The 22,149-nt window shown below is 40.0% G+C and overlaps 1 protein-coding gene across 3 annotated transcripts in view; it reads left to right on the forward strand.

Annotated features, from left to right (window-relative positions):
* The window catches only part of ERICH3 (glutamate rich 3), a 120,594-nt gene that overhangs the window by 11,440 nt on the left and 87,005 nt on the right, over positions 1-22,149 (forward strand). For 2 of the 3 annotated variants that reach the window (XM_061411569.1, XM_061411573.1), the window contains exons 1-2: positions 14,155-14,251; positions 20,039-20,132. In XM_061411569.1, the coding sequence (XP_061267553.1) occupies positions 14,187-14,251; positions 20,039-20,132 (159 nt within the window). In that variant the 5' untranslated portion in view covers positions 14,155-14,186. Of the gene's footprint in view, positions 1-14,154; positions 14,252-20,038; positions 20,133-22,149 lie in introns of those variants that run through there. The other variant, XM_061411570.1, reaches the window with a different exon arrangement.

A 22,149-nucleotide genomic window follows, 5' to 3' on the forward strand; every position in this document is an offset into this window, starting at 1 on the left:
ATGTCAACTGTTTTAATGACCATTTATGGTAAATTCCAAGAGTACATTTGCTCATCAATTCAATTAATATTTGCTGAGTGCTTACTATGGTTATCATATTCAGCACACACTTAGTTCCAGAAAGTCATTTGAGTTCTAGAAAAGACCGGAATAGTACGTTTTATTTTTAAAAAAAGATTTAAAAGTCACTGACCTTCCTTAAATTTTGCCATCCTTGGGCAGCAGGGTGATTAGTAGGTATCAGACAGGGATATTTTCATTGGCAAGTAACAGAAAGCCAAATTGGCTTCCCTGGTAGCTCAGATGGTAAAGAACCTGCCTGCAAAGCAGGAGACCCGGGTTGGATCCCTGGGTCAGGAAGATCCCCTGGAGAAGGGAATGGCTACCCACTCCAGTATTCTTGCCTGGAGAATTCCATGGACAGAGGGGCCTGGTGGGCTACAGTCCATGGGGTCACAAAGAGTTGGACACAACTGAGCAACTAACACTTTCACTTAAAACTGTAACAACACTTACTGTTTATTTCATAAGTAGTTGGGAGGTAGGTGATTCTATTTTATCATATCAAGGTCCTTATTTAAAATTTTTTTTGGTCTTTTCCTTATGATACCAAGATGACCATCCTAGATCCATGTACAATAGCTTTATAAAACCATTCCAAACTGAAAGGAAAAATACAGATGAAAAAAATGACTTTTTCAGTTCTGATGAGGTGGATGAACCTAGAGCCTATTATACAGAGTGAAGTAAGTCAGAAAGAGAAAACAAATATCATATACTAATGCGTATATATGAAATCTAGAAAGATGATACTGATGAATCTATTTGCAGGGCAGCAATAGAGATACAGACATAGAGAACAGATTATGGACACAGTAGGGGAAGGAAAGGGTGGGACGAATTGAGAGAGTAGCATGGAAACATATATATTACCATATATAAAATAGATAGCCAGTGGGAATTTGCTGTATGATGCAAGGAGCTCAAACTGGTGCTCTGTGAAAACTTAGAGGGGTGGAATGGGGTAGGAGGTGGGATGGAGTTTCAAGAGGGAGGGGCTGACTGTGGCTGACTCTTGTTGATGTGTGACAGAAACTGCACAATATTGTAAAGTAATTATCCTCCAATTAGAAATAAATAAATTTTTAAAAATACAAAGGAAAGTAAAGAAAAAGATGGCTTTCTTTTAATCTGGGAGGAAAACATTTCCAGAAGTTTTCATTAGACTCTCCTTTATATCTTGTTGCCCAAGAATATCATTGATGCCACGTAGGCATCAATGAACAAGCCTACTTACTAGAGTGGGAAAGAATAGGTTTGACTTTCCTAACATCTGTGGGCAATAGGCAAGAGAGAATGGTTTGGGAAAGATTTCTAGGAGCCAGTCAACAGTGTCCAGTGCAGAGCCTCCGTAATGAGCTGTCTGGCTCGGGATATGGGTAGTCTGAGTTGAGATTTGCCACATAGCTGCTGTATGACCCTACGTAAATTCTGTCATGTCTCTGACTTGTTTTTTTTCATCCTTGTGGAACATATGTCTGCTTTGTAGGTTTTGTGAGGATTGAATGAAATACTTTAAAGCATTTAGCACAGGGCCTAGCACATAGAAAGTGTTAATATGCTAACTGAGTGCCTGAGAGCTTAGATGCAACGTTTGTGAGTAAGCCCAGCTTTCTTTAGGAGAACTAGCATACCCAAGTTCCAAGCCAGATGTAGACTTGGATTAATTGGACGAGGTATGCTGGAGAGATTAAATTTGGGGGAAGAGTTTTGAAAGAGGGGAGAAAAGATATCTGGACACATTTTAAAAAAGTAAAAAGTATTCTCTAAAATCAGTATTATAAGTACAATCATCATTGCCAGGGTAAGAGTAGCCAGTTGTGACTTTGAATAAGTGAAAGAAGACAACATTGTTTGTTTATTTAGTTGACAAACCCTTAGGAGCAGGCAAGGATGCTGTAAAACCAAGCAAAATCTGGTTTACCTGAGATACTTCAAATTTGTTTTTGTCTCTTTCAAGACTCTTTTGCTCAAGTTTTAGAACCTTGGATATGATACCAAGTGTGTGCACTAGGATTTCCTTTTTTAACTGAAAGATCTTTGCCTTCAATTCTAAGTAAAAAATTAATTTCTGATTTATCTCTGTTCATCTCCAAAATCTTTTAAAAAGTGAGTTTGAGTGTTTTTTCTCCTTGAAATTAGACTCTCTGTCTCTAACTGCCAGCAAATGACTTTTTCACCACAGTTCATAGGAATTTACATAAGGTTATCATTGCTAAATTCTTTCTTATAAAAACTCTCTTTCCCCCTCAATCAGACTTGAGACTGAGAGCTTTGACCCTGGTGGGTATCTTTGAGAGTTGGAAGTAGGTTTAAGGAGTGAGTGAGGCTAATCTCAGGCTACAGTCTGTAGAGAGGGGTTTGAAGTTCCAGTTCTTAGTGAGGATATTGACTCAGAAGGGAAGAAGTCTGATTTCAGGGCCAAATAAAAGAGCAAGGAGGAAGAACTGATCCCAAGGTCCCAGGGATCCCAAGTGACAGGGAGCAGGGCAGCTCAAGAAGGAAGCTGGGGTGTGGGACTGAAGAACATTAAGAAATTGTCCTGGGGAGTGTGGGCAGAAGGCTGGAATGTTTCAAAGGGAAAACAAGCAAAGGTTTGAAGTATCTGCAGGATTAGAAGTGTGTGAGAATTGTCCTTATTTTTTTGTGTTTTTCTAAATGAAAAGCAATGATATTCCAAGAAGAAACTCAATGTTTCATTTAAAAAATAGGAAATAAGCATGTTTGGAGTCAGAAAGGTAGAGGTTTGAATCTCAGTTGTGCCTTATGTGAACTCAAGAAAGTCAATTTCCTTTGTGTCTCACTTTCCTCTTTCAAAAAATGGGGTAAATATAAATACCTCGCTTGCAGGAATGTTGGCACATGTTATAGACACAATGAATGGCAGCTGTTGTGTATTTACTTTGATCTTTGTGCAAAGCATATGCTGCATATGTATTTTTCTCTGTTTGTTTTTTCCTCTAGTTCAATTTTTCAAGCTCTGTTGAGATACAATTGACCAATAACACTGTATAATTTTAAGGTGAACAATGATGATGATTTTATATATGTATATATTATGAAATGATTATTATAAGATTATCAAATCCTTAAAATTTCATTCTTGAAGTACATCAACCAAAAATACGTAAATGTACAGCTCAAAATAAGTAGAAATAGACTAAACTAACTGAGAGGGAAGATAAGGAATGTATTTCTAGTCCATAAATCACTTTCTTGTTCAGTTAAACTAATTTATTTTAAATGGTAACCTGTTTTTAAATTCATGGATTTTTACAATGAAAATTAGCACTGATCCACTTATTCATAACCTTGAAAATGAAACTACCCTTTTAAAGAAACCATGATCTGGACAACTGAGAATTTTTGTAAAATGGAAACTCTGACCCAGAGCATTTTTACTTCTCTAGAATACTTAGTTTTCTTATCTAATTCAAGAACTAAGGACAAACTCAGAAAACTGCATCATTACATTGACATTGACAAATACTAGAAGGACTGGTGAATTTTATAAGTACTTTTTAAAAAATGATCATTTAAGATTTAGTCAACCTCTTTAACCTTTGGCTGGATGTCCTTACTATTTTAAACCTCACTACTGCACATAAGAGTTACATTTTAGAGGAATGAGACAATCTTAAAAGAGGTTGATTATATTAGCCTTTCCCACCCAACATGCTTGGTAACTTTATTGGTTTTGCCCTCATTAGTGGCTGGTTTTTTGTATTATTTATTTTATTTTTTTAAGAAGCTCTTTGCATTGATATGAAGTTATATTCCAAGGTCAAATATAAACAATGACCAGACTTCTAAGCCAAGACAACCCACTGAAGCCTATTGAAATATAATACGTAACTGACTTAACTGATGATTTAGTAATATTGCAGAACTCAACTCTCTTTGATTGCACTAATTCTATGGTAAATACTTAACAAGTTTCAACTTGAGTACTGGGGATTTGTGTTCTCTCTCTTTGGGACATTTTGTATATAATGTTTTCCTTTCTTAACATGAGTCTGAACAGCATTTCTGCCCTTTTCATCACCTGTTTACATTTATTTTCTCCCTTAACAATTGACTTGTCATTCAAGACCCAGTTTTGATTTCAGTTCTCCTGGGATACTCATCCTATGTGGGCATAGTTCACTTATTTGTGAAATGGGGTTAAAAATCTGGTGCATAGGGTGCTTTGAAGATTAAATGAGATCATGTATGCCAAGTATGATAAGCTATTATGATTATAATACATCAGACTGTCCTTCCATTGCAGGCATATCTCATTTTATTGTGTTTCACTTTATCATATTTCAAGGATAGTGCATTTTTTTTTTGCAAATCGAAGGTTTGTGGCAACCCTTCATGGTGCAGTCTATTGGCACCATTTTTTCCCCCCCAAAAGCATTTGCTTACTACATGTCTCTGCATCACATTTTGGTAATTCTTGCAATGTCTCAAATTTTTAATTCTATATTTGTTACCATGATGAAAGTGAAAGTGGAGAGTGAAAAAGTTGGCTTAAAGCTCAACATTCAGAAAACAAAGATCATGGCATCCGGTCCCACCACTTCATGGGAAATAGATGGGGAAACAGTGGAAACAGTGTCAGACTTTATTTTTCTGGGCTCCAAAATCACTATAGATGGTGACTGCAGCCATGAAATTAAAAGATGCTTACTCCTTAGAAGGAAAGTTATGACCAACCTAGATAGCATATTGAAAAGCAGAGACATTACTTTGCCAACAAAGGTTCGTCTAGTCAAGGCTCTGGTTTTTCCTGTGGTCATGTATGGATGTGAGAGTTGGACTGTGAAGAAGGCTGAGCGCCGAAGAATTGATGCTCTTGAACTGTGGTGTTGGAGAAGACTCTTGAGAGTCCCTTGGACTGCAAGGAGATCCAACCAGTCCATTCTGAAGGAGATCAGCCCTGGGATTTCTTTGGAAGGACTGATGCTGAAGCTGAAGCTCCAATACTTTGGCCACCTCATGTGAAGAACTGACTTATTAGAAAAGACCCTGATGCTGGGGAAGATTGAAGGCAGGAGAAGGGGATGGCAGAGGATGAGATGGTTGAATGGCATCACCAACTTGATGGACATGAGTTTGAGCAAGCTCTGGGAGTGGGTGATGGACAGGGAGGCCTGGCGTGCTGCAATCCATGGGGTTGCAAAGAGTCAGACACGACTGAGGGATTGAACTGTACTGTACTGTAACCCTTGCCTCTGATTGCTAGTCTAGTAAGGTTCAAACTCAGGAAAACAGACTAGAGAGGTCAGACTCTTAACTACCTACTGCACTCTGCCTCCTCAAGACACAACAGGAGGGAATTTGGTGTTAAAAGGAGGGTTAGGGTAATCTGGTTGTACCGTTTCCCTGTTAAAACTCTTCACTGCTGTCACAAAACCATCCAGTCCTGGAAGCGTGGGGCACACCATCTTACAGGCCCTTCCTTTGATTTTTGAACAATCTTCTTTTTACGGAGGTAATACATCCTCCCTGAACTTTCACTCGTCACCTGTCACAGTCCTGCTTTCTTAGCACCTTTTACAGGATGACTGTTCACTTACCTGACACCCTACATGCCTTTCCTTCTCCAGGTTGAGCTCTGTGGGGCAGTTGTACCTCATTGAGCACAGTTCAGTTTAGTGATTACAGCACAACAGCCCCTTGTTTGATTTCAGAATATGCCTTTTAACTAGTTGTGAGCTAATTGTCTATAAAAACTACTCTACATCTCGGTTTATTCATCTAGGAAGAGGGAGGATAATAGTACTTTGCAGAATTGTTTTGAGAGTTAAAGTATACAGTGCATGTTACACAGAGAGTTTGGGCTTCCCAGATGGCTCGGTGGTAAAGAATTTACCTGCCAATACTGGAGACACAGGAGATGTGGGTTACACAGAGAGTTTGGGCTTCCCAGATGGCTCGGTGGTAAAGAATTTACCTGCCAATACTGGAGACACAGGAGATGTGGGTTACACAGAGAGTTTGGGCTTCCCAGATGGCTCGGTGGTAAAGAATTTACCTGCCAATACTGGAGACACAGGAGATGTGGGTTAGATCCCTGGGTCTGGAAGATCCCCTGGAGGAAGACATAGCAACTTACTCCAGTATTCTTGCCTGGATCATCCCATGGACAGAGGAACCTGGAGGGTACAGTCCATAGGGTCACAAAGAGTGACCAAGCAACAACAACTAATATAGAGACTTTACTGTGCACTACAAAAAAGGAAATGATCAATAAATACAAGTGATAAAAATTATTGGTTTCTAGAACTTTCCTGTTGGTCACCTTTCCTCCAAACAGCCTAGTCTGCTCCCTTAGTTTGGATATTATTCTTGTATTAATGAATAGAAGTGTTTTGTTATTAAAAGATATACAATTCTTAAGTCTCCAGAGAGGAGCTTGGTGGCTCAAGTTAGTTCTTATAGACAATTAGTCAACCTTAGTGTGTCTCAGCCCTGCTGACTCCCCATGACCTGTTTTTCTCTTGCCTTGTCTGTGAACACTGCAAAAACTATCTTACCAGCAGTCAGCATAGTTTGGAGACTACCTTTGTTTTTACTAGTCACTATGTGTAGAGAACACTCTACACATGGACATCACCAGATAGTCAACACTGAAATGAGATTGATTATATTCTTTGCAGCCAAAGATGGAGAAGCTCTATACAGTCAGCAAAAACAAGACCAGGAGCTGACTGTGGCTCAGATCATGAACTCCTTATTGCCAAATTCAGACTTAAATTGAAGAAAGTGGGGAAAACCACTAGACCATTCAGGTATGACCTAAATCAAATCCCTTATGATTATACAGTGGAAGTGAGAAATAGATTCAAGGGACTAGATCTGATAGATAGAGTGCCTGATGAACTGTGGATGGAGGTTTGTGACATAGTACAGGAGACAGGGATCAAGACCATCCCCATGGAAAAGAAATGCAAAAAAGCAAAATGGCTGTCTGGGGAGGCCTTATAAATAGCTGAGAAAAGAAGAGAAGTGAAAAGCAAAGGAGAAAAGGAAAGATATAAGCATCTGAATGCAGAGTTCCAAAGAATAGCAAGAAGAGATAAGAAAGCCTTCCTCAGCGATCAATGCAAAGAAATAGAGGAAAACAACAGAATGGGAAAGACTAGAGATCTCTTCAAGAAAATTAGAGATACCAAGGGAACATTTCATGCAAAGATGGGCTGGATAAGGACAGAAATGGTATGGACATAACAGAAGCAGAAGATATTAAGAAGAGATGACAAGAATACACAGAAGAACTGTACAAAAAAGATCTTCACGACCCAGATAATCACGATGGTGTGATCACTGACCTAGAGCCAGACATCCTGGAATGTGAAGTCAAGTGGGCCTTAGAAAGCATCACTATGAACAAAGCTAGTGGAGGTGATGGAATTCCAGTTGAGCTATTTCAAATCCTGGAAGATAATGCTGTGAAAGTGCTGCACTCAATATGCCAGCAAATTTGGAAAACTCAGCAGTGGCCACAGGACTGGAAAAGGTCAGTTTTCATTCCAGCTCCAAAGAAAGGCAACGCCAAAGAACGCTCAAACTACCGCACAATTGCACTCATCTCACACGCTAGTAAAGTAATGCTCAAAATTCTCCAAGCCAGGCTTAAACAGCACGTGAACTGTGAACTTCTAGATGTTCAAGCTGGTTTTAGAAAAGGCAGAGGAACCAGAGATCAAATTGCCAACATCTGCTGGATCATGAAAAAAGCAAGAGAGTTCCAGAAAAACCTCTATTTCTGCTTTATTGACTATGCCAAAGCCTTTGACTGTGTGGATCACTATAAACTGTGGAAAACTCTGAAAGAGATGGGAACACTGGACCACCTGACCTGCCTCTTGAGAAACCTATATGCAGGTCAGGAAGCAACAGTTAGAACTGGATGTGGAACAACAGACTGGTTCCAAATAGGAAAAGGAGTACGTCAAGGCTATATAATGTCACCCTGCTTATTTAATTTATATGCAGAGTACATCATGAGAAACGCTAGGCTGGAAGAAGCACAAGCTGGAATCAAGATTTCTGGGAGAAATATCAATCACCTCAGATATGCAGATGACACCACCCTTATGGCAGAAAGTGAAGAGGAACTCAAAAGCCTCTTGATGAAAGTGAAAGAGGAGAGTGAAAAAGTTGGCTTAAAGCTCAACATTCAGAAAATTAAGATCATGGCATCTGTTCCCATCACTTCATGGCAAATAGATGGGGAAACAGTGTCCGACTTTATTTTTTGGGGGCTCCAAAATCACTGCAGATGGTGACTACAGCCATGAAATTAAGACACTTACTCCTTGGAAGGTAAGTTATGACCAACCTAGATAGCATATTCAAAAGCAGAGACATTACTTTGCCAACAAAGGTCCGTCTAGTCAAGGCTATGGTTTTTCCAGTGATCATGTATAGATGTGAGAGTTGGACTGTGAAGAAAGCTGAGCGCCGAAGAATTGATGCTTTTGAACTGTGGTGTTGAAGAAGTCTCTAGAGAGTCCCTTGGACTGCAAGGAGATCCAACCAGTCCATTCTAAAGGAGATCAGCCCTGGGTGTTCTTTGGAAGGAATGATGCTAAAGCTGAAACTCCAATACTTTGGCCACCTCATGTGAAGAGTTGACTCATTGGAAAAGACCCTGATGCTGGGAGGGATTGGGGGCAGGAGGAGAAGGGGATGACAGAGGATGAGATGGCTGGATGGCATCACCGACTCAATGGACATGAGTTTGGGTGAACTCCGGGAGTTGGTGATGGACAGGGAGGCATGGTGTGCTGCGATTCATGGGGTCGCAAAGAGTTGGATACGACTGAGCGACTGAACTGAACTGAACCACACTATTAATATTAAGGCCATAAATAAAATAACCTGATGGATCACATCTGGATGCCTAATTAGAATAAACTAAGAGAAATTGTAAATCAATATTTGGCATAATTGCTGAAATATGGCAGATTTGGATGTAAATAAAAAAGAATGAAGAATGTAACACAAAATTGTTTATATGATATCAGTCCAATCACCCTCTACAAAGGGGCAGGCAGCAGAAACTCACTGTTTAATTTTAGCTGGCAGAGTTTTCTTATAAAGGGTTGGAAAATAATTGACCCTATGTCAATTGCTCTTCTGTCCTGGTCTTTCTTCAAGTTTCCTCAAAAGGTTTTTTTTTCCTTGCCTCCCTGGGAACTTCTCTTCTAATGTAACTTTGAAGCACACCACAAAGGCACTTATTTGACAAAACCAAAACAACAAGACTAACACTGTCAGCGATGTGTGCTCATCCACACTGAGCATTCTGAATTTAAAAAAGTCCAAATATGTAAAACATGCTCTTCAATCTCTTTTGTTGTAGACTGTTTTCAGTTCTTATCCTGAAGCAGAAGAAATGTTATGATTCTTCCACGTGATTTTTTTAAAGGTTATACATCAATGAATTGGACTAATATATTTGATTTCTATTAACTGATTGACCATTCATTCAACCAGTTTTGGATGGGTATTTACAGTGGACCTGGCTCCATACTACAACAGATGAAAAGTGTACAGGGAAGAATCTTGTTAATCTAAATGGAGTAATTAAACATGGATGAAAGAAATTCTGGTGGAAGGCAAGACAAAGACCGTAGGAAAGGGATAGGAACAATTTTGTGGGAACTCCTGAGACATTCTGCATTTTCTTTGTGAGGACATGGATCTAAGTGTACTAAGGAATCATGCCTAGTTTTAGAACCTCAGTTTCCTGAATATAAAATGAGGGAGTTGACCAGACCTTTTCACATATGAATTTCTGTAATCCACTGATGTAATATGCTGTACTAAGTCACTTCGGTCATGTCTGACTCTTTGCAACCCTATGGACTATAGCCTGTCAGGCTCCTCTGTCCATGGGATTTTCTAGGCAAGAAATACTGGAGTGGGATGCCATACTCTCCTCCAGAGGATCTTCCTGACACAGGGTTCAAGCCGGTGTCTCTTATGTCTTCTGCATTGGCAGGTGGGTTCTTTACCACTAGCACCACCTGGGGAGGGCTCCAGGTAAATCTGTTTCCAGACCCATAAGCATAGATCATCTACTTCAGGAAGCAGTCACAGCATTTTACTTCATGGTGACAATAATTATAAAGGGAAGAAGATTGAATTCTCCAGGGCCAGACATCTTTTAAGGGGTAGAGTTATTATTTGACCTCAAGCCTTCTGGCTCCCAATCTTTTCCTTTTTTTAAATCTCATTAAATTTACTTTGGGCAGGAAGTGTTATAGATGCATTTGTTTTAAGTAATTGCAGAAAAATCATTGCACCTCTTAAGAGTTAAGATGTCAGGTCACATATTTCTTAAATTTCCGACTCTTAAATAACAAACTTGCAGTTTTAATGATAGAAAGCTTTTTCTAGTTATTAGTGCTGCTTTCAAATATTTCATTTGGGGAAGTTGTTTCCATCTAGATATTATTAACTTTCTTTGCTAAGACTCTTACTGTGATTCAAAATCTTTGATTTGGTTGGCTGGCTTGAGTGTGATGAGTTTCTTCATGCAGTGGGAGTTCAGTGGATTCTTGCAAATTTTTTTCTGATGGACAGAAAGAGAGACATTTGGATTGGTGCACTGTACTCCATTCTCCATGAACTGTAACATGAAGGCAATCAAGCCATAATATCCTGTAGTTTGTTTAACTTGCTTTCCCAGTATAAGCACTTGGTATGTGAGTTGAGGAAAAATTTTATCTGGCTGAAAGCCTGCTTTGGCAGCGGAGATTTGATATAGCCCCCACCTTGGACCCCATCAAAATCTACAAATTGCAGATTTAGTGACCTCTGAAATCCAAAGCACTTCTTGATTAGGCTTCTCATCCTTAGTAATAAAACTGTGCTCATTCACCTAAGTCTCACTTGATTCTGTTGAGCATACAATGGTGTAATCAGGTTTTCCAGATTGGTAGATGAGTTGAGTCTTTCCATTTGTGGCAATGTAAAGAGACATCTTGCATAAAATTTCCTGATTGAAATGCTGCTGAAAAATGTCAGTGTATTTGTTGGAGCCCTTATGTTTTTTTGTTGTTGTTGTTAGGGATAGGAGAAAGTTGAATAGGAATATGAGGCCATTTGGTCAAATATTAAATACAAAAGATCAATTTCTGAATTAAAAGTATATAAAACATATTTCTATATTTTTGCTCATATAATTAATCACTTTATTTATCCCATGTTATATATCTTGCTACTCATTTTTAAATTTAGTCAGTGGTGTGCTGATAAACTGGGTTTTCAGAAAGAAAATAAGAGACTTGTAGTGTTTGCCAATTTTTGTGGGGTAAATACTCCTGGCAATCTTGATTCCAGCTTGCACATCATCCAGCCCAGCATTTTGCATGATGTACTCTGCATATAAATTAAATAAGCAGGGTGACAATATACAATATTGTTATACTTTTTTCCCAATTTTGAACCAGTTGTTTCATGTCTGGTTCTAACTGTTTCTTCTTGGCACACATACAGGTTTCTCAGGAGACAGGTAAGATGATCTGATATTCCCATCTCTTTAAGAATTTTCCACAGTTTATTGTGATCCACACAGTCAGAGGCTTTAGCATAGTCAATGAAGCAGATGTTTTTCTGGAACTCCCTTGCTTGCTCCATGATCCAACAAATGTTGGCAATTTGGTCTCTGGTTTCTCTGCCTCTTCGAAACCCAGCTTGTACATTTGGAATTTCTTGGTTAATGCACTGCTGAAGCCTAGCTTGAAGGATTTTGTGCATAACCTTGCTAGGTCACCATGCTGTGTGCTAGATTCCCAGAACTTACTTACCTTATAATCAGAAGTGTGTACCTTTAATCAGTCTTTCCATTTCTCCCACCCCTGAGTCCCTGGCAGTCACCATTCTGTCGTGTTTCTATGTTTGGATTTTTTAGACTCCATATATAAGTGAGATCATACAGGGTTCCTTTTTCACGTTCTGGCTTATTTCACTTGACTATCTTCAAGGTCCGTTTGTGTCATAAATGACAGGATTTCCTCATTTTTTTATGGTTGAATAATATTCAAGTGTGTGTGCATGTATTACATTTTCTTTATCCATTTTTCTATTGATGGATACTTAAGTTGTTTCCATGTCTTGATTATTATGAATAATGCTCCAAATGAACATGGAGGTACAGATATCTTTTTGAGATAGTGATTTTATTTCCTTTATATATGTACCCACGTATGGGATGCTGGATCATATGGGAGTTCTATTTTTAATTTTTTGAGAAGCCTCCATACTGTTTTCTACAGTGGCCGCACCAATTTAAATTCCCACCAATAGTGCACACGGATTTCCTTTGCTCCACATCCTTGGCAAAACATGTTATCTCTTGTCTTTTTGATAATAACCATTTTAACAGGTGTGAGATAATATTTCAGTGTGTTTTTGATTTGCATTTCCCTGGTGGCTAATGATGCTGAGCACCTCTTCATGTTCCTGTTGACCACTTATAAGTCTTTGGAAAAATATCTATTCAGGTGTTTTTCCCATTTTCTAATCTGATTATCTGTCTTTTTTGCTTTTTATTTTGTTTGCTTTTGCTATTGAGTTGTATGAATTCTTTATATAATTTTGAGATTAACCCCTTATCAGATACATATGGTGTGAAAATATTTTCTCCTGAAGGGGCTTTTAAAGGTAATTCTCATGAGGACTCAAAGAAAAGGGAGCAGGAGAGGAAGCATCTGCCTTCCTACACAACACATCACAGTAGAGAACACTGGTAGAAATACAGATGGTAATGGCCATTCTGATGGAGTCTCAGACAGAAATGAGGAATATGTTATCGGAAACTGAAGGAAAGGTGATCCTTGTTGAAAGTAGCAAAGAACTTGACTGAATTGTGTGACTGTTCGAGTGTTTTGTGGAAGGCAGAATCATCAAGGCATGGGGAATTTAAGTCATGTGCTCCCAGCTGTGGACCCAGTAATGGTAAAACCAGATTGGATTGAAGCTGCAGTCTTCACCACTACATCCCTCTCCCTCCCTACATCCCTCTGTCTACAGAAGTAGAGATTGTGGGGACTGGCATGCTGGGAGTAGGTATTGGGGTTTAAGAGATTCCTCTATCACTGTGGTCCAGGATACCTGACTCTCATCATGTTTTATTTGGACTGACTCACCTTAAGCAATAATCCTGTTTTGGAGCTTTTCCATTTCAGGAAGATGGAAGAGCTGTAACAGATACTGCTCACATCCCAGAGGCCTGGAAGCAGACAAATGGGACTATGTATGTGAAAGCGTAATCTGCACAATGGGACAGAGATTCCACACTCCTTCCCCAGCTGAGGGCATGGTGTCTGACATGGGGACACTCAGTAACTATTTGTGAAAGAATTAGCCTATGACATGGGAAGAAATCAAGCGTGCGCACGCACACACACACACACACACAAACACACACACCTATGTACATGCATAGCCCCCCATTGGAGCTCCATGAGTACAGTGTCTGTGCCATCTCTGGGTCCCTGGGGCTGTACAGAATGCCCTGAAAACAGTCAGTACTCAGTAAATGGTCTGTGATGCATATTATAGTGACTTTCCTTTTAGTCTGGGTTTCTATGGGATAGACTCTCTAAGGGGCAGATGGAGGGATTGATAAGAACTGACCTTTTTAGTTCAGAGCCCTTATTATATCATCTACATGGTGGGAGGCAGGAGTCAAGGGTTGAAGGGTCAAATGTTGAAAGGCTGCAGCTGGGAAGGCCGCTCTCCCTGTGACTCAGCAGCTGCTCGTTAATACTCAGGCACCACAGGAATGGGGAGATGCAGACTGAAGCGGGGGAAACAGGAACCATCGTAGAGTTGCTTTGTTTTCTGGGGGGCAGTTTTCCCAGTGCGTTGAGTCAGAAAGTGGGTCGTTCCCCACCCAGGGTACTGGGGTTGGGTAAAGAGTCTTGTCCATCATGTAAAGAAGCCAACAAGTTGGTTTGGCCAGTTAGTTATGGGCCTTTGTGTAAACAGCATGGCGTGTGAGTGATGTGGTCACAGTAGCCAGGTGGTCACTGTGACCAACACAGCTGTTGATCTTATGGATAGGAGCAGGAGAGGATCACAGGGCCGATGTTGGTGACCAGGAAGTCCAGCTTTGATGGATGCCGACAGTAACTTACAAGAGAATGGAATATTCAAGATGTAGCACAATCCCAACCCAGGCGAGGTGACCTCATCTGGTCCAGGATTGTGCTGGGTGCAAGGAAACAATGTGTGTGTGTGTGTGTTGGGGAGGAGAAACAGTGGCAGTGAGTGGAGAGAACAAGGCAGAAAGATCAGAAGAGTTCTACTAAATCTAAGTGTGGCTGTAATTGTAAATCTTATCATTGAATACATGCAAAAGGAAGCTGCAAATCATACCAAGACCTGTGAAGAGAAACAGTGGAAAGGATGAGACAGATCATGGCTGTGACTGAGCCATGGGATTGCTACCCTCTCCCTGTGAAGGGGGCTTGATGGTCACAATGAGGGTGACATTTATATGTTGACTGTGGAAATGTTTGCATTATTTGCTGTCTCTGTTCAGTCTGTTGTACAGAATACCATAAACTGGTATTATGACAGCATAAACCACAGAAATTTATTTCTCACAATTCTGAAGGTTGGTAAATTCAAGATCAAGGCACTAGCTGATTTAGTGTCTGATGAAAACTTGCTTCCTGGTTCGTGGATGGCCATTTTGCTGTGTCCTCACGTGGTAGAAGGGACACGGGAGCTCTCTGGGGTCTCTTTTATACAGCGTTAATCTCATTCATAAGAGCTCCACCCTCATGACCTAGCCACCTCCCAAAGGCCCTCCCTCCTAATACCATCACATGGGGGAATAGGGTTTCAACCTGTGATTTTTTTTCTTTTTTTTTTGGCAGCACCACTGGGCCTGTGGGATCCCAGATCCCTGACCAATGCTCCCTGCATGTGGAATCTCAGAGTCCTAACCACTGGACTGCCAGGGAATTCTTCAACCTATGAATTTTGGGGGGAAACATACTTTCAATCCGTAACAACCATTTTACTAAATCTGTATATAATTTAGCATAGTTTCTTGTTAGCAAACAATTCATTTATCTAAAATTTCAGTTAAAAAAAAATTAAGGCATTGTCTGAAAAAGAAATAACTGAGCCTAGGGGGACCCAGCTGGTTATTATTCATAGTCATGGAAAGAGATGCTTTACACATAGCATCCCTACCAGGGGCCCTCAGTCTTTCCTAAACAGTAGAAGGTGAGAAAACAGATGTGTGCAAAGATTTCAACTTGCCTAGATCTATTGCACCTCTCAGTAAGATTGGAGGGGCCTCACAGACACATACTCATTCAATAGGAGCCTGAGAGAGCAGAATTAGAACGAGATGGTGCCAAAGCTGGCTAAGCTTTCCTATTAAGACCTAAATATTAAAAATGTTTCAAAGTCTAAATGAAAAGAATGGGATATTTTACTGTCAATAAGGAAGTTGAGGTTCACATTATCTTAACATTTTGACCCTACTACATTTAATCAGGGTTTTAGCACTCACAGTTATTCCAAAACTATTGATTTTTAAAAATGTGAGCCTGAAAAACAGACAAAAGACTATGTATGATATCAGTCTAATGATTTATCTTAAGAATCTGTGAACTGTGGAATCATGATTGTTAGGACTGAGAGACACCTGCTCACCTTTCTGAAATGAGTTGCTGAAAAGGTATTCTGAGATTCAGAAAGGGTAAGGGATACAACGTTGACCTTTTGGAGACAGGAAACCTTTGATGAACTATAGGACACCAAGACAGTTCATTTAAAAGATGATTTCAAAGCATTACCCAGAGCCGGTTTTGTGTGTGCATTACTGAAGCCCTCAGGTTGTCTTTTTACGTAAACCCAGTGAAATAATGGTTTCCGCAGTTGTTCATGCATCTGCAACTCTCGTGTGGCACCTTGGCTTCTGAGCTTTGTAAATGCTTTTCACTCTCTTTTGTGGACGAAATGAAACTTTCCATACTATTCAACAGCATGGAACTTTCCTGAGGTGGGCATTAAGGAGAAGAGACAGGAAAAGGTCACCAATACCATCTCCATGTAATTAAGGCAGTGCAAATAGCTAAATAAAATTGTTGCTAATGACATTTACTTCATTCTATAATAAGTGTCCCTGCTCTGGTCTCAGAATAAGTTTAAGTTAAGGATCAGCTGTTCAGTAAACATATAGATTATTAATCTTTATGGCAGGTAATAGGGCATGCATTTTTTAGGACAGCTTTATGTTAGGGCTGTGTTTAGGCTTATGTGTTTTCTTTCATTCCCTATGTCTCTCTATGTATATACACACAGTCATATTTATGTGTATGTATATATATGTGTGTGCACATTCATGCATATGTGTACATGTATAATGTACCTGCTTTTGTAAGATAACAGTTAATGAAAGATAGGTTAAAACTTAGAAAACATAGTTTCAAACTTTGATTTATACCCTTATTTTGACTATCTACCAAGGTGTAGCATATGACCAGGGAACCAATTTGTTCTCTTTTAAGTGAAAAACCCTAAAAATCAACTGTAATTCTATGAATTTCTCTTTTTTGGGGGTTCTGGATGTGGAATTAATGAAATTGTCTAGCTATATATGTGGAAGTTAACATTTCTAAATTGCTGAACTTAAGCTAGTTAGAAACTTATACCAATAAGAATGTGTCACAAACAAAATTGTATCTTCATGTGTTGAACACATCATTATTTAGATACATAATAAATAACATCAGTCAGATCAGATCAGATCAGATCAGTCGCTCAGTCATGTCCGACTCTTTGCAACCCCATGAATTGCAGCACGCCAGGCCTCCCTGTCCATCACCAACTCCCGGAGGTCACTCAGACTCACGTCCATCGAGTCAGTGATGCCATCCAGCCATCTCATCCTCTGTCGTCCCCTTCTCCTCCTGCCCCAAATCCCTCCCAGCATCAGAGTCTTTTCCAATGAGTCAACTCTTCGCATGAGCTGGCCAAAGTACTGGAGTTTCAGCTTTAGCATCATTCCTTCCAAAGAAATCCCAGGGTTGATCTCCTTCAGAATGGACTGGTTGGATCTCCTTGCAGTCCAAGGGACTCTCAAGAGTCTTCTCCAACACCGAGTTCAAAGCATCAATTCTTCAGCGCTCAGCCTTCTTCACAGTCCAACTCTCACATTCGTACATGACCACAGGAAAAACCATAGCCTTGACTAAACGAAGCTTTGTTGGCAAAGTAATGTCTCTGCTTTTGAACATGCTATCTAGGTTGGTCATAACTTTCCTTCCAAGGAGTAAGCGTCTTTTAATTTCATGGCTGCAGTCACCATCTGTAGTGATTTTGGAGCCCAGAAAAATAAAGTCTGACACTGTTTCCACTGTTTCCCCATCTATGTCCCATGAAGTGGTGGGACCGGATGCCATGATCTTCGTTTTCTGAATGTTGAGCTTTAAGCTAACTTTTTCACTCTCCACTTTCACTTTCATCCAGAGGCTTTTTAGTTCCTCTTCACTTTCTGCCATAAGGGTGGTGTCATCTGCATAATCTGAGGTGATTGATATTTCTCCCGGCAATCTTGATTCCAGCTTGTGTTTCTTCCAGTCCAGCGTTTCTCATGATGTACTCTGCATATAGGTTAAATAAACAGGGTGACAATATACAGCCTTGACGAACTCCTTTTCCTATTTGTAACCAGTCTGTTATTCCATGTCCAGTTCTAACTGTTGCTTCCTGACCTGCATACATATTTCTCAAGAGGCAGATCAAGTGGTCTGGTATTCCCATCTCTTTCAGAATTTTCCACAGTTTATTGTGATCCACACAGTCAAAGGCTTTGGCATAGTCAATAAAGCAGAAATAGAGGGTTTCTGGAACTCTCTTGCTTTTTCTATGATCCAGCAGATGTTGGCAATTTGATCTCTGGTTCCTCTGCCTTTTCTAAAACCAGCTTGAACATCAGGAAATTCATGGTTCACATATTGCTGAAGCCTGGCTTGGAGAATTTTGAGCATTACTTTACTAGCGTGTGAGATGAGTGCAATTGTGTGGTAGTTTGAGCATTCTTTGGCATTGCCTTTCTTTGGGATTGGAATGAAAACTGACCTTTTCCAGTCCTGTGGCCACTGCTGAGTTTTCCAAATTTGCTGGCATATTGAGTGCAGCACTTTCACAGCATCATCTTTCAGGATTTGGAATAGCTCAACTGAAATTCCATCACCTCCACTAGCTTTGTTCATAGTGATGCTTTCTAAGGCCCACTTGACTTCACACTCCAGGATGTCTGGCTCTAGGTCAGTGATCACACCATCGTGATTATCTGGGTCGTGAAGATCTTTTTTGTACAGTTCTTCTGTGTATTCTTGCCATCTCTTCTTAACATCTTCTGCTTCTGTTAGGTCCATACCATTTCTGTCCTTTATCGAGCTCATCTTTGCATGAAATGTTCCTTTGGTATCTCTGATTTTCTTGAAGAGATCCCTAGTCTTTCCCATTCTGTTGTTTTCCTCTATTTCTTTGCATTGATTGCTGAAGAAGGCTTTCTTATCTCTTCTTGCTAGTCTTTGGAACTCTGCATTCAGATGTTTATATCTTTCCTTTTCTCCTTTGCTTTTCACTTCTCTTCTTTTCACAGCTATTTGTAAGGCCTCCCCAGACAGCCATTTTGCTTTTTTGCATTTCTTTTCTATGGGAATGGTCTTGATCCCTGTCTCCTGTACAATGTCACGAACCTCATTCCATAGTTCATCAGGCACTCTATCTAATCAATAACATCAGTAAGGATACGAAAATATTGTGCCATCCTGGTCTTCAAATCTAGCAGAGGTATTGAATGAGGTTATTGAAAGCATATGGACCTGGGTAATCAGAGGCTCCTCACCCCCCACTCCGCATCCATGGAATGTATGCCCCAGACTTGAGAGAGCAATGTGTTGTTGAGACCACTTGGACCCTGTACATGACTGAACCCAGTTAAGGCCTCTATATAAGGTTTTAAGATTCTGGTGGGCAGGTGTGGAGAGATACTCATCTTGCAACCACCCAAGACAAGTCTCTTAAGGAAGGTCTTAGTGGCCTGGTGGCGTGTGGATCCATGTGGACCAAGGATCAGGCCCACTGGCAGGCAGACTCCCCACCACCGGACCACTGTGGAAGTTCTAAGAAGACTTTCTTGACAAGAGGAGTTGCTGATCTCCTTCTCTGTGTCCCCATTTTTTTTGTATTTTTCTGTTATTGGATTTTTCACAACCAATTTAATAGTTCACATCTGATTTCCATACTTGTCTGTGGGATAAAATGGCATCAAACTGTCTCCCAGTTCTTATCATCAAACCTAGAAAACAATAGGTGCTTGTTGTTGTTCAGTCACTCAGTCGTGTCTGACTTTTTGTGACCCCATGGACTACAGCACACCAGGTTTCCCGGTGCATCACCATCTCCCAGAGCTTGCTCAAACTCATGTCCATTGAGTTGGTGATGCCATCCAACCATCTCATCCTCTGTTGTCCCCTTCTCCTCCTGCCTTCAATCTTTCCCAGCATCAGGGTCTTCTCTAATGAGTTGGCTCTTTGCATCAGGTGGCCAAAGTATTGGAGCTTCAGTTTCAGCATCAGTCCTTCCAATGAATGTTCAGGACTGATTTCCTTTAGGATGGACTGGTTTGATCTCCTTGCTATCCTAGCGACTCAAGAGTCTTCTCCAACTGGAGTGGGCTGCCATGTCCTCCTCCAGGGGATCTTCCCAACCCAAGAATTGAACCCAGGTCTTCCAAATTGCTGGCTGATTCCTTACCACCTGAGCCACGAGGGATGCCCCAATAGGTGATTAACACCTGTTTGTTAAACACGTACATGAATGACTGGTTGGCTGGATGAATGAAAGATAATGCACACTTTGGGGATGAGAGTCAAGAATTCTTTGGTTATCAAGTAACACTTCATAAAACCTTAATGGTTTCATTTTTCTGTTCCAGATTACTTGCTGCATATAATAGTCTCACGGATAAACACCTGGCTGGATATTTTAACAATACAAGGATAAGGCGGCATCTCTTAAGATCAGGGCTGGTAAGATTTGGTTTTGTTTCTACCTGCCCCCTTGTTTCATTAAGTCCAATATTTCCCTATCTTTCCTAGTTTCCTCTTTGAGCTTAACAATGACATATTTTCCCTTCCCTCACTTTAGAATAATTACTTCCTTTCCAAAGCTCTGATTTATCTATTTGAGTCTATCTTTCAAAAGATAAGAAGAGAGGTCGGGAGGGCTGCTAAGGCAACTTATAAATTATTAAGGAAAATCCCTGTAAGTTTCTAACAACATATTTCATTTGTTTATTCACTCATTTATTCAGCACATATTTATTGAACATATTGTATAAACCAGGAACTATTAGGGAGTTAGGATAGAGAAGTCTTTACTGTCTTCAGGAAAAAATATTGTTTTTAATAATCACAGGATATGATGTGGAAGATATGAACAGTTCAAAATTTTCCTCTAAATTTTTAAAAACTCTTTCATTTCATGTGACAGTTTATTGATACATTAGTGTCTTTCATTAGCTCCAAAACTATCATTTCCAGAAAATTTCCACTTCTCTAAATGTCTATAATGTGAAAACCTTTAAAAAAATACTATAGTTTTCCATTCAAAGTAAGGAGTGTGGTTATAAAAAGTGTGACTAACGATTTTAGCTATTTACTCTCTTAAAACACAGTGAGTTTCCTTAACTCTCGTTGCCATGGTGTTGAAAGGATATGCATCGCATTTCTAATTGTTGTTTCTGTGCTTGGCAGTCTGTCTGGGTAGATCTCAGAGAGTTTGCTTTTTGTCTCCCGGGGCTTTGTTATCAGATAGACCTGGCTGAAACCTGGCTCTGCCATTTAGAAGACAAAATCTTCAGCAAAACACTTAAGTTTCTCAGCTCCAAAGTGTTCAGTTGAAGAAAGATAATGAAGATAATGATACCCAGCACTCAGAGTTGTGACAATCAGAGATGTAGAAAAAATGGTTGTTGTAATTACTGTGGTTGCTATTAACACTGCTTCTTTGGATAACAGTCTGTGAGCTTCCTATGAAATGGGAAGGACTTTGTATTTCTTATCAACATCATTAACAAGCACTTATTGAATACCAATTATAAACATGGCAACTCAAACAGCAAAGACACAGCCCTTTCTCTAGAGCAGTTGTACAAATACAGTCCCTAAATCGGGAGTGTTCAGCATCATCTGGGAACTTGTTAGAGCACCACTCCAGATCTGCTTCCCTGATGGCTCAGATAGTAAAGAATCCACCTGCTAATGCAGGATATGCAGGTTTGATCAGGGAAGACCCCCTGGAGAAGGAAATGGCAACCCACTTCAGTATTCTTGCCTGGGAAATCCCATGGACAGAGGATGCTGGTGGGCCACAGTCCATGGGGTTACAAAGGGTCAGACACAACTTAGCAACAAAACAACAACACTCCAGATCTATTAAGTCAGAAACTGGAGGAGGGCCCATCAGTCTTTAGCTTGTCTTCCAGGTGATTTTCGTCTCAAGTTTAAGCACTTCTGCCCTATGGGAGCTTCCAGTCCAACTGGGGAGAAATAACAATGTTAATTGCTGAGGGAGGGGCAGTACAGGAAGTTCTCAACAATTTTTCCTGATTGGATAAACAGGACATGGTATCCCATGGACAACACATTTCAAGGTCTGTAACTGATTTATTCACAATTCCAAGCACACTTTCTATAACTACACCCCTTTCTTCCATTAGAAAATGCATTCATGAAAAAGATGATCAATAACCAATCACTTGTAGCACAATTCTAGTTGATCTCAATACTTCAATGTGTTGCAATAACAGTGCTAAAAACCTAGTTATCAGTTAAGAAATACGTGGTCTTGAATTAGATGTGAAGAGAAGAACAGTATTTAAATAGAGGAAAAGGAAGAAGATGAACATTCTAGGAAGTATAACATCCTCAGTTTAGGGAAGATATTAAAAATAGAACAAATACGCCCATAGGACATAGGAAGGAATAAAATAAAAATCAGAAACTATCACTCCTGGGACTTGCAGTGATGTCTCTTGAAACCTGC

This window comes from Bos javanicus, chromosome 3 (assembly GCF_032452875.1).
Source record: "Bos javanicus breed banteng chromosome 3, ARS-OSU_banteng_1.0, whole genome shotgun sequence".
Lineage (NCBI taxonomy): Eukaryota > Metazoa > Chordata > Mammalia > Artiodactyla > Bovidae > Bos > Bos javanicus.